The following is a 12,492-nucleotide window of genomic DNA, read 5'->3' on the forward strand; positions in this document are numbered from 1 at the left end:
ACCCAGTGCCCCCAGAGGCGCCACTGCGCATCTCCGTTCGCCGCGGCGGCGGCACCGGCGCTGCGTCGCGGGTCGCTCTCCTCCCGCACGGGCTTTTCGGTAGCACGGGCAGGGCAGGGGGGGTCGAGGCCCCTCCCGGGGCCACCGCCGCCACCGTCACCTGCCGCGGCCCCGCCCGGGCGCGCCTGCGCTGCCCCGCCCCGCGCTCCGGCGGCGCGGCCGGGCCGGGCGCGATGGGAGGAAGCGGCGGCGGCGGCACCGGACCGGGCTGCGCCGCGTGCTCCCGCGGGCACCGAGGTGAGCGGGGCGCGGGGACCCCCGGGCCGGGAGGAGGCTCCGCGCTGCCGGGGAGCGCGGCCGGGCAGTGCACGGGGGGGTCGCCGCCTTCCTGCCTGGGTCCTTCGCCGCCTTCCCGAGGCGTAGGAGGAGGGAGCGCTCCCGGGCAGACGGGCCCCCCTTCCCGAGGGACCCCGGGCCCGGCCGGCCCCTGGCACGGCGGGAGAGCCGCTGCCGCCGCTCCGCTGGCACGGCGGGGCGGGTGCTGTCCCGGGCGCTGTCCCGGGCGCCCCGGCTTTCTCCGGTGGGGCGAGCGCTGCCCCCGCCACGTCCTGCGGGGGACAGCGGGGTCGGGGCGCTCCCACCGGGCCAGGGCGCGTCTCGGGCGCCGGGTCCGGGGGAACCGGAGGGCAGCGGGCGCGGTGTTACCCCGGGTGCCGCCGAGCCGCCAGCGCCCTCCGCGGTGCCCCGTGGCCTGCGGCGGCGGTGGAAGGGAATTACGGAGTAAGGATCTGTCGCGGCCCCTCGAGTGCTCCCGGCGGCAGGGCCCCCGCAGGGCGCCGCAGCCTGGCACCTGGTCCGGGCGGAGAACACAGCGGTGGGGCTGGGGCTCCTCCTGTGGGAGCCCTGTCCCTGCGGCGGGGCGAGCGCGGCGCCTGGGAGCCCGAACAAAAAATAGCCGGAGTCGAGCCCCCCGGCCAAGCCCCGTCAGGTCCCGGCCCGGGCCGGGCCGGCTGGCAGGGACGCGGTGCCGCCCGGCGCTTTTGTGGGATGCATTGAGCGGGGAAGTGCGAAATCGCTGAATAGCGTGAGGTGCGTGTTCTTTGTAACCCGCAGATTTTGGCAGGATTAAGGGATGGTTATTGGCGTTTGCAGCTTCTCTGTCTGCAGTCTGCAACTAGTTGCTCCCTTTGCCTTTTCTAGGGCTGTTGTTGAGACATAGACACCCAAATGCTGTGGTTGGGCTCTGCGTTGTTCTCATGAGAACTTGGAGGGCGCCTGATACAGAAACGTGGGCAGGGGAGAGCATAAGGTGTGAGTTAAAGGGAGTCAGTCACGTCTTGCAGTATGAATTATGAAATGCCCTTCAGTGCGTTGTGCACCTCACCTGTTAATTTGTGTATGCAAACACAATCTGTGTCCGTCTCAGTGGCAACTGCCTTTTTTGCAAGAAACAAATTGCTTTAGAGTGCTTCTCCTACCTGGAGAGAAAGTTGTCCCCACCCTCTAACTTTTAAATTACATTTCCAAGTTAGATTAGCTTGGCTAAAACAATGAATGAGACAAAGAAATAAAATATTTCTTTTATGCCAAATATGGACACAATTAAAACGTGCAGCAAAGATGTTAGAGCTTTGGTGCTTCTCCGGCTATTTTGGATAACAAACATGCAACAATGAGGCATAATTGCAACGTCTTAAACGTTTGTTCTTTGGTTCTTTTTTTTTTTTTTTTGTCCCTTTAATCCTCTGAAAAGTGTGGAGAGGCTTCTTAGGAGTTAAAATTTTGCTTGGCTTCTGTTACGCATCCCAGTCCCAGCGTGTCTTGGTAATCTGTAGCTCACAGTTGGAACGGCTGCGTTGTTCCCCACCTCCTCTTGCTGTACTTCCTGCTCAGAGGCACCTGCTGATACCAGCAAGCAGCCCAGAACCTGTCCTGGCTGCCAGCTTCTCTCCTCTCCCACCCACGGTAGTGGTGGGAGCCTCCGCTGGGAAGAGCTTTGAGCCTACCTCCGGAGAGGCAGCATGAGAAGGGAATTTTGACCAGTCTCCTGGTATCTGGTAACTCGAGACCGCCATCCTCTTACAAGCAGGTGACCTCTGTCACCTGGATCGTGCTTATCTGTCAGAAAACAAAGCTGAATGCCAGCCTTTATGCTGCGCCTTTCCTTTCGTGCCTTCCTTCCAAATGCTGATTCCTCCCCTTTCCTGGTTCTGGCTGTTACCTCATCTAAAGCAGTACAGGGCTCGTTGGATTGAAAACAGTTTTTCCTGTTCTATCTATCTTTACATCTAGGTTGGGATGTTTTCTTCCCCGTGCCTTCTCCACTCCTTTCACTAGGAGTGTCCCTTGTCTAGCGCAGGAGCGCTCAGGTCTGAGATCAGTCGTTTTCCACTCCTGTGTGTTAGTGCTAGGACTCTGATGATTCATCTCCTACAACTCTGTTCCATTAGGATTTGATCCTGTTTTTCCTAAAGCATATGGATTTATTGAAAGTCTCAAAATGAGGTTCTTGAATGTTGCCTGGGGCATGGTTGGTCAGTCTGTGTCTTTTTTCAAATTTTTTTTGGTGAATGTGTGGGAACCCAAGTTGGAAGATAATAATGTTGAATTCTGCTTTGTATGATGGTGGAAAACTAGCTAATACATTTTTCATTTTTAAATAAGTAGTAGGGAGGAAAAGTGTTTTTCCTAGTTGAGTATTTCTTTAAATTAATGCAACACTTAATTGCTTTGAGTGGTTAATCTCCTTCCACCACCTTGCACCTGCTTTTTTATGCCTCTCTGCTTCTATGATCATGAATTTGGGAGGAGAGGCGTGAACATGCAGAGCCCTGTAATAGCAGCTGGTATTAGTGCTGACTTAAATTTGAAACGCTCTATCCTGATCCACTTTCTTTGTAGCTTCTCTCCCTTTTACCATGCCATTAAAATATTTTCCATCATGCCTGTGATTTAAACCTCAGACAGGTTTTTTTATATATGTTTTCTATTCTTGTAAACGCCCGGATAACGTAAGGTATGAGATCGGAAAATCTGAAGCAGGAGAGAGGAGTTCATTGCTACCTGAGCAAGGTTTTGAGAAGAAAAGGTACAGTGGAAGATTTTGTGGTGTTTTCCATTGATTTCAGTGAAGCTGTGAGTGGCTGAGTCCTTGCAGTCCAAGAGAGAATTTGCCCTAAGGCTTGTTTCTGTGACTTGGGTCTGTTTGTTCATGTACGGTCTAGTGATGGATCTCTGGCAAAAATAGCGAAGTTTTTCATCACTATTAAACAATGTCAAATTGATCTGGGTTGCTATTAGCTCCGTGTGAACCCTGCTGAGGAGGCATACCGCTAAGTCAGTGCCAAATTTCTGATTTGATGTTGTTCTTGTGCCAGTGCATTATTTGAGCTTTTTCTGGTGAGGTTTCCTGAGACTGAGTTGTGCTCAGGGGCTGTTTGTCTCCTCCTAAGTTTGTATTGTGTGGCATCTTTGAATTTTTAAATTTTTTTCTTGTAAATTCCTAAATCTTTTTTTTTTTTGAGATAGCTTCCAAATCTCCATAAAATCATGAGATTCCTCTTTGGTATGTATTTGAAACACTTTTGTTTTTCTCTAAGACTTATGAGTTAAGTCTGTTTCAATAGATTTGGCTTGTTAAAAGTGTGGGGTTTGTGGAAGTCATGCTCTTACCTGAAGGTTTGCTGCTAATAACAGCGTTTTTATTTAGAAGGTAGCAGTATAAGAGAAGTGCTAAAACCCATTGTGATTCCTGTTGTTTTATGAGATAATCCAGAGGTTAAAACGTCCCAAAGTATTTAAAGCTTTGCATATGTGTAATGCTTAGGATGTGTAGGGTCCTGTTCCTCCTACCAGCTTCTCTGTCCTTTTTCTCTCTCTGTTATTGAGCTGGCACTGTTAACCTGGGTGCTGAAGTAAATTATCAAGGACAGCTTGATCATACTGTGGTCTTTCTTCTGTGAGTGTGTTTTGGGAGGTAGTGCAGCCAGACCAGTCATACTTTTAAGTTCATGCTCAGTGAACACAGAGACTTTAGGGACTGTACACTGTTTTTGCCCTTATTGACATTTGTGTGAAAAATACAAAGGCAAAAAAAGTAGTACACTAGGCTAGACTGTTTAATCATCAGCAAATTTTTAGCTATTTTTACGCAGTTTGGGTTTGAACTGTGGGTTTAGAAGATTCAAACAGGGTCTGTTTGATGCAGTTAATCCAGAACCATAGTTAGTACTGTGTGCAGTCAGCTTTAAAAGCATACCTGAAATTAGCAGTGGAATAATATTTGTTTTAATAATTTGAGATAACTATACTCTTTTATGAAATGGCACTGAATGGAGATTAATAGATGGTTTTGATGCCCACTGTGGGTGATTTAGAGGCATTCTTGTGTTTATATATGTTCTTGAAATCTAGGCACCTGAAGCTGTTCGAAATCTTGGCATGGACAAATGTTAAACTACTGCTCTGTGAAAGGCTTTTGATTCACTAAATTTCCCTTCTGGGTTGAAAACTTGATAGCTGTTGTGCCTTTAGTGTCTTTTCAGCGCGAGGGACAGTGTCCAGTGTCTGTGATCTGAGTGTCCCTATTGTCCTCTGTCGCAGGTTGCGGAGATGGTGCAGTCCCCTCTTGTGCTGCCGCTGCTGGCAGATAGGGTTTGAGAGGGCGTGATCCCAGCGGCTGCCGCGCTGACTGTTCAATGTTCCAAACCCATCCAAGGAAGTAACACTCTCCCCTTCGGGGAGGCTGTAAAATGCATGTTATGAATTGTCTCTCCTTGGTCAATGATAAAGAAAATGGGGCAATTCCAGTTGCAACGGGATTAATGAGCGAGGATACAGCGACAGCGCCTCAAATTTCTCAGCCTGGAGCATCGCCGCCCCCCGCGCCATGTCCCCTCGCAGGGGCTCCCGCAGCCCCTCCGCTCCCCCCGGGAATGCCGCCCCCACCACCACCCCCTCCTCCACTGCCTGGCCCCAACATACCTCTGCCTCCACAGCTGGTAAATGGGCACGACAGCCACGGCAAAAAAAAGCGAATGCGGAGCTTTTTCTGGAAAACTATCCCTGAAGAACAAGTTCGTGGTAAAAACAATATCTGGACAATTGCTGCAAGACCACAGTATCAAATCGATACAAAGACAATTGAGGAACTTTTTGGGCAGCAGGAGGAAGCCAAACCCCAGGACTCCCGAAGCCGATCTTTGAAGTCTTCGTTTAAAGAGACTAAAGAGGAGGTAAGAATTAAAGTAAAACCTCTCTTTTTACATAATGCTGTAGGAGTTGATGTGAATTCTGCCTCGCCTTTTTCTCTTTCTCTGTCATGTTTCGTCCTTACGGCAAATTTGTCTTGATTCAAAGGAGAGGGGAATGATGGGAAACATAAACTCTTTGTTCTTAGTGGCACATATTTGTTTTTCAAAGAGCTAACTGTGTTTTATTATTTTTACTTGCTAAGTGCTGTGATTTGATCACCTGTTAAAATAAATATGAATAAGCGGAGGGAGCTGAAAGCATCTGTATTTACTCATGTTGGATAGCCCTTGAGTTTCCAGTGTGGAACACAATTGTATTGTCTCTTCAACTCCTGCTCTGTGTCTGTGATGCAAGCAAGATGTTGCACATGCAAACATGTACCAGGCAGGAGAGAAGAGGGTCCTATTTGCAAGGGTTAATGCTGTATTTGCCCACAGTATCCTAGAGACATCAGGAACGGAAGTGCCAGTATGGCAGCAAGGATATAGAACATAATATAGTGATTAAGGGTATTTGTTATTTGATAAATTTAAAGTTTCCACTTTCATAAACATGACTTTCCTGCTAAGAAAAACTTTACTTCATCTTCCCTGCTTTTTCTGGACATGAAGATAACCTTGCAAGGAGGTCCCAAGATTGCCACTGATTTCTGTTCTGGTGGCGAGGAGTACTCTCAGGTTTAGACAGTCTCCAGGGAAGTGATAAGTAGCTTAAGTAGTAGTTCTTAAGTCCTCATTTATAGACAGCCTCTTTGTGAAGCCTGGATTGAATTGTCTCAAATGATCTTTCTCTGAAGTAATTGGAGGGCTGAAATGCAGATTTAATCACTAGTGTGTGTCTACATACATGTTGGCTTGTAAACAAAATACAGAGGGCATGGGGTTAAGAGATGTTACAGTGCATCATTTTTAGTGAGAAAACAGGGACGTGGAGTTGCTGATATCTTGCAGGATTCAGGAGGTGCCAAAATAAGATCAGAAGGGACAAGATGAGGAACCAATGCACTGATAGTATGCATGTTGTGCATATTGACATTTAAGGCTTGAGAGGGCATGTGTATCGTAGGCTCTGAAAGCCTGACGTCGGGAGGTAGTAATTGGGGCCATCATCAGAGGTAGTCATTAGGCTGTGCGCTGTTTTCAGGCTATGTTCATCTTTGAATCAGGAGTGTAGTGAGTGCACTTCCTGTGCTGAGAACAGATGTACAGAGCTCTGGCCTCCTGCGTTTCCTCAGAGGCTCCCCCTCTCAGGACTGCTGCGTGATAGAGATCTAGTTCCAGTAAATACTACAATAAGTTTGATAAACTGAATGTGGCCCATAGTGTGCAATAGGTTGGTCAGAGAAAACCCCAGTGTGCTCTAGAACTTGTGCAGTGGTAGAGATTAAAATCAGAGGCCTGCAAAACCAGGGATTCTCCAAGATACTATGCCTTGGAAACAAAACCCTGCCTTGCTGAAAGTTATGGTTTTCGTGCTTCTGTCTGGAGCTGATATGGTGGTGCAGTGCATTTGCACTGCTCGATGCCTGTGCACCCTGGTTCAGGGCTCCCGTGGTGACTTTGCACGTGGCAGTGGTGAGGCAGCAGGACTGGCCTCTGAGGGATGCCACTTCAGTGACAAAATGTTCCACTCGCTCGCTAAGCTTTGTCAAGCACGCTGCGGCGGTGTGTCAGTGGTGAGCAATTCCTCATGTGTTAATGGACTTTGCAGTCCTAGCTGCTTAGCAAGGAGGGAAGGAGATAATCCTGAGGAGCCGTGTGTTACTGGAGGTACAGATGGGCAGCAGCTCACGTGCTTCGCCCTGCTGCAGGCCTGGCTCAGCCGGGGCTGGAGATGGGAGCACTGGGCAGGTTTGTGGCTCCATGGATTGTCAGCTGCCCTCGGTTGTTTCAGTGTGGATGGCTGTCCTCAGCTCGCTCTGGTACAGCCTGCAGAGGCTGACAGGAGCTGGGGGCAGGCTGAGGTGTGCAGAATCTGTGTGACCTGGTGGAGAGGGTGCTGCTGTGGGGCTGAGGGAGCTCGAGTTCTGCTTGTGGCTGTTTCATAAACCAGCAAGGCCAAGTGGACCAGGCATTTTGTGTTTCTGTACCTCTGTTCCTTTTGTGTGTGTACAACACAGTTGATTTTAGACAGTGCTTTATGGTCCGGCAAAGAAAAATGTTCTTAGAAGTTTACGTAGTGGAATTAGCCCAGTTGGCATCATATATCAGCAATGAATTTTCAAGACTACTTCAAGTGCATAAACTCAACTTTTACTTAGATCCAAATCTGAAAAAAGCAGCATGTGTCCGAAGTGCTGTACAGAAGGGCAGGGCTGGAGAGTGCTCTGTTGTCCCTGTGGCCTCCCTCTTGGCGCAGTGGTGTAGCTTCCGTGGAAGCAGGGAAGAGTTACTCTTCAGCCAGTGTTTAGGGCACTGCCCTACAGACTGTGGAGGAGATTTGGAGTTTCAAACCTTTGCCAGAGATCACTGTTGATTATGAAATGATGAGCAGTTTTAGTAAAAGTTCTATGCATGTAGGAGCTTACAACACTGCATGGCCTTTGAATTCCTCACTCGACCGTGATTTATACAGGGAATTTATATGTAGCATCATCATTATAACAGAAGTCCCTTTTGAGGCTTGAGTCAAACTCCTACAGCAAATGCTTTCCTTTTTGTAAACAAGCCCTCACCAAACCCTTAGGAGATTAATTAACATATTTCCTTGACTAAAGGCTTAATTTGCCCTATGGTTCCATGTAATTTGAGGCTCTGAAAAATAGGGGGTGCAAGGTTAAGTTTACACGCCAATTTACTTTCCCCATCCTTCAGTGGTGTCCCAGTGTGGCACAGCAGGCACTCAGCCAGGCTGTAGTTAGCCTGGCAGCGCAGTGGGCAGAACAGCTTCTTGTCAGCCAGAGGAACTGGTCGTGCTTTCTCCTTCAGACCGTGCCTCTGCTCCTGTCTCTCACCTCACCCCACCTGTCCGCTGCCTCTGGACAGATACTGGATCTTGTAACACACATATTACACCCTCTGTAAACATATTTAAGTAAGCAGCTCAGCAGGGTGCTGTGGGGCCCCTCGTTTGTTTTCTGCTGGAGCAGTTTCTGCTCTTCGAGTGAGGTTTGATGGCTTTGAGGAAGGATGCAGTGAATTCCCTGCAAAGGGACAGTCAGAGGAGGAGAGAGGAGGAAGATGGAAGGAGTGAACAGGATGTCTCTTGCCCCCTCTTCTAGACATGCCTTCTCTGCTTTCCCTGTGCTGGCTCTGATGCTTATTCCACCTTCTTGAGAGCTGATTCAACCTGTTAATCCAGAGAAGAACTATCAGCAAGAACCAAATGAGATGAGTACCAGTGCCTGCCTAAGGGAAAAAGCAGGCTAGGAACGTGACAGGGGAGGATGACACAGAGTGGGGACAGCCCTTTAGTAAGCTGCTAGGTTCACTCTGCTGCGCCGTGACCGCAGGCATGGAGTGATGGTTACTGTGTTGTAATGTGAAGTGGAAGCTGGAACAGGAAGTTATTTATGTCCTTCCTAACCTTCAGCAGCCAGCCTGAGCCACCAGGCTGTTCCATGCTTGCTGTCATGTGTCCCACCATGTGAAACCCCACTATTCTTAAGCAAAGAAAACCTATAATGTTTTGTTTTATTGATCTGTTATAAATCCACTTTGTTGTGTTTCTCTTCCTCATTGATGATTTCATGGCAAGAAACTCCTTTTGCATCTCTCCAGTCACTACAAAGTCAGTTTTGATGTGGGTCTTTTTGTGTCTCCCAGAACACTCCTCTGAATCTTTCTTTTATTGATTGCAAATTTGTGTTGGGGTCCCAGAGTAGAGATACCCTCTTACCATCAACACAACTTCACCGGGGTACTCAGGCTAACTTTCCCCTTCTCACAGTACCTTGATAACTGAGTATTTCTGTGGTGGATTAACATTTGTCAAACTGAGGCCTGTTACTGTGTGATCTGTGCCTGCTGCAGATTTTGGAAATATGCTGGGTTGAAGATTCTGGTGATAAGAAGTGGATTAATGAGTGAATTGCTGTCCTCGGTTTAGAGATTGCACTGTTTATAAAGTAGATGTGGCATGTGATGGCAAGTGACCTGTGATGTTTTACATGGGCTTGCAAAGTGCAGGTGTGGAGATGGTGGAAAGGATCTAAGGGAATTGTACTGTTTCCAGTTTCAGAGAGTAGAGGATGAGAGTGGAGAAACCTCTCCTGAATTTATCTAAAGTAGATCATAAGAAACCATAAGAGAGGTGATTTTGCTATGGAGAATCCCAGTGGGACTAGGAATGCCTGTTCCCAATTCTCAATTACAGTCCAGTGTAACTTTTTGAGTCAAGAAGCCCAGGGGTGCTACTGGTGGGCAGCGCTTCGAAACCTCTTTGGGTGGCAAGACCTGAAACTTGCTGTGCCGGCAGCAGCGTTGATGGTGTGTGTGAGCAGAAGACAGGAGCAGACTGAGCAGAAATTAGAAAAAGCTGTGGTCATGTTCAAAGGGTAAAAAGCAACAGCAGACAGTGCTCTGCATGAACAAAATCGAATGAAATCTCAGTGGAGAAGAGTAGGCATTGTGAACAGATGTTCAGGCTAAGGTTATGAATCTAGTATGCAGCTGAATGTGGGATGGAAGATAGTGCACTTGTGTGCAAGGAGTAGGAACTTGTATTTATGGAGTGTCTGCCAGGTTCCCCTTTTCTCCTCCTTGTGCTTTCATCTAGGAACTCCTTGAAGGTAGTTATGTAATGACAGCAGTTTCAAACACTTCTGATAAGCTTGGAGTAGACACCAAGCAAAGAGTGACCAAGAAGTGAGACTTATTCTGATTGTGTGGTTAAACAAGAAATCAGAGAAAAAATAGAGTACAGTCATATACAGAGCAAGAAGTGTATGTAAAATCTGGTACTTAAGAACAGCTGTGACATTTTTTGTTGTGCTGATAAGACAAATACAGCTGTATATGTTCTCCTTTGTTGTTTTACTTCGAGGGAAGATATTAAAAAAAAATTATGTAATTTGTTTGAGGTTGTAGTGTAAATTTGAGCTGTGCCATGGAAAACAAAGGTTTACTCATCTGATGATCAGTCTCCTTGTAAGAGTCACTGACTGTGATTTAAAAAATGTTCACAAGATTAACTCTGAATATGCTTAAAAAACCCCAAACAAACCAAAAGCTGTATGTTGGTAGAGCTTATAGGCTTAAACTAGTACAGAGAAACCAGAGAACTAGGGGTGACTGGAGCAACTGGAGACTGGAGCTGCAGTTAGAGGGGTCAGTGAGAGGTCCTTGCAGTAAAACATTTGAAAAAGATTAGATACTGCAGGGGGAGAGATAGTTGAACCTGTCCTGCATTAAGGAGCTTTTCCTTAATGATCTGTTCGGGGCCTCTCAACTCTTAAGATAACAGGAGAATAAACCACAATCTGTCCCCTTATCTCTGCATACGCTAAAACTGAAGGGCTTCGGGCTACCAATCATCTAATTAAAACTAATATGCTGATATTTCCTGTGTTTTCTAGTCTTCACTGTTTTCAGAAGAGAGGAAATTCCAGAATTTCAGAAAACTTTTCAGTATGACTCACTATTTTCAGCAGACGAGGAGGCTGTCTCCTGGGTGTACGTCGAGGATAGCCCATTAATCATCCCTGTATTTCCACTGTCACCAGCTGACTGCAGGCTAATTCAATTTCGTGATAATGCCAATGTTGCATTTATATATCTACTTCTAATCTGAGCACTGTCACAAAGGTCAAAATGCCTTTCCAGTTGTCAAAACCACAACCACATGCGAGTCCAACAGTAGTCTTGAACATCTATGTGCACTGAGCTCTTTTATTGTAGCCGTCAGCTGGAACTGCTAAGGTGAAACAATTCTCTTGTCCTTGTAAATCTCATGACTTCTGTAGCTGTTATCACCAAAATAGCCGTGGTAAAATTTTAACCTTAAGGACACAATTTGCTAAAACGGGGCAAACCTCTCAGGTTTAAGCTTGTATGCTGTTACAAGAAGAAAAATAAAAGAGGCAATTTGATTTTAAAATTCTTTACAAAATTAGGGGAAATATTGTGGGGTGGGTTTGGGTTTTTTTTCTGTCTGCCTAATCCTCAGAACTATATATGTAAGATGATGCAGCAAACCAACTTTGAAATACAAAGCTGGGAGAGCTTATTTTATTATGGATTTCTGTTTGCTTCTAGGTAAGCAAACAGATTTGAGCATTACGTGTTTCAGGGTTTGATTCAAGATCGACTTACTTATCTTCCCCTGAGTCAGCGTGGCTGTTAGTTGGCATGAATTAAATCAGTAATGCACCTGACCTCTGCTTAGAAATCCCATCCTCATATTTGTCCCAAAACCTGTGAATTTACCTGTGAATTTACATGGGTTTTGGAGTGTGGTGTTCACTACCCTTGGGGCCCTCAAGTGCAATATAGTGTATTACCTGATAAGCAACATTTTGCAGACTCAGGGTTATGAAATAAGCAAGAAGAGTGTTTTTACTTTGTAATGAAATAGAAACATTGGTTCTTTCCTTCATTATATGCTGCTGTGGAATTTTTTGCTTCACTTGGAGAAAGGTGATGTGAGTGTGCTCTATATATCCCTGGTAAAAACTAGTTTTTTAGTCTATGAGCTTTGTTGATAAGAAGTGACTCTATTTATTTGGCCTGGGATTTGGTGCAAACAGTAATCTGTAGCAATTTAAGAAATTATATCTGCGTTATATGCTATTTTCTTAGGTATTGTTAGATTAATCTCTTGCTTTCTCTCTCAGGTGTCCATTTTGGATGCAAAACGAAGTATGAACATTGGGATATTTCTCAAACAATTCAAAAAGTAAGAATTCTTTGTAGTTCTCATAAAATATATACATTGTGCTCTGTTCCTTGTGGAGTTTGCATTTTTACGCAGTTTTCTCAAAAGTAATTTGGCATAATTTGTTTTTTCTAATATGTTCAGTTGTGAGTGCGTTTGTGACTTAGCATCAAACAGAGTTTGCTGATGTTAACCAGTGAGGTGAGTTTTCAGGTATGGTTAATGGTTTTACCTCATGTAACAGTGCCTGTGAGCTGCCTTTTGCTGGTTTCCTCTCTTTGTAAACAATTCGGGGCGATGGGAGCAACGTTTTCAAGAGGGAGCTGTTCCATTGCTGTCTGTATTCACTGATAAAGTTGCCCTTTGGTAAAGGCATCACTGAAAATGGTGTCACAGCAGTGCTGCTGTGGACACTGATGCATCCAC

The 12,492-nt window shown here is 46.4% G+C and overlaps 1 protein-coding gene across 2 annotated transcripts in view; it reads left to right on the top strand.

The window, feature by feature from the left end:
* Positions 1–200: 200 nt before the first annotated feature.
* The window catches only part of FHDC1 (FH2 domain containing 1), a 36,661-nt gene continuing 24,369 nt past the window's right edge, over positions 201–12,492 (top strand). Inside the window, exons 1-3 of one of the 2 annotated variants that reach the window (XM_059844393.1) lie at positions 201–297; positions 4,603–5,234; positions 12,026–12,087. In XM_059844393.1, the coding sequence (XP_059700376.1) occupies positions 4,752–5,234; positions 12,026–12,087 (545 nt within the window). In that variant the 5' untranslated portion in view covers positions 201–297; positions 4,603–4,751. Of the gene's footprint in view, positions 298–1,937; positions 2,058–4,602; positions 5,235–12,025; positions 12,088–12,492 lie in introns of those variants that run through there. The other variant, XM_059844392.1, reaches the window with a different exon arrangement.

This window comes from Haemorhous mexicanus, chromosome 4 (assembly GCF_027477595.1).
Source record: "Haemorhous mexicanus isolate bHaeMex1 chromosome 4, bHaeMex1.pri, whole genome shotgun sequence".
NCBI lineage: Eukaryota > Metazoa > Chordata > Aves > Passeriformes > Fringillidae > Haemorhous > Haemorhous mexicanus.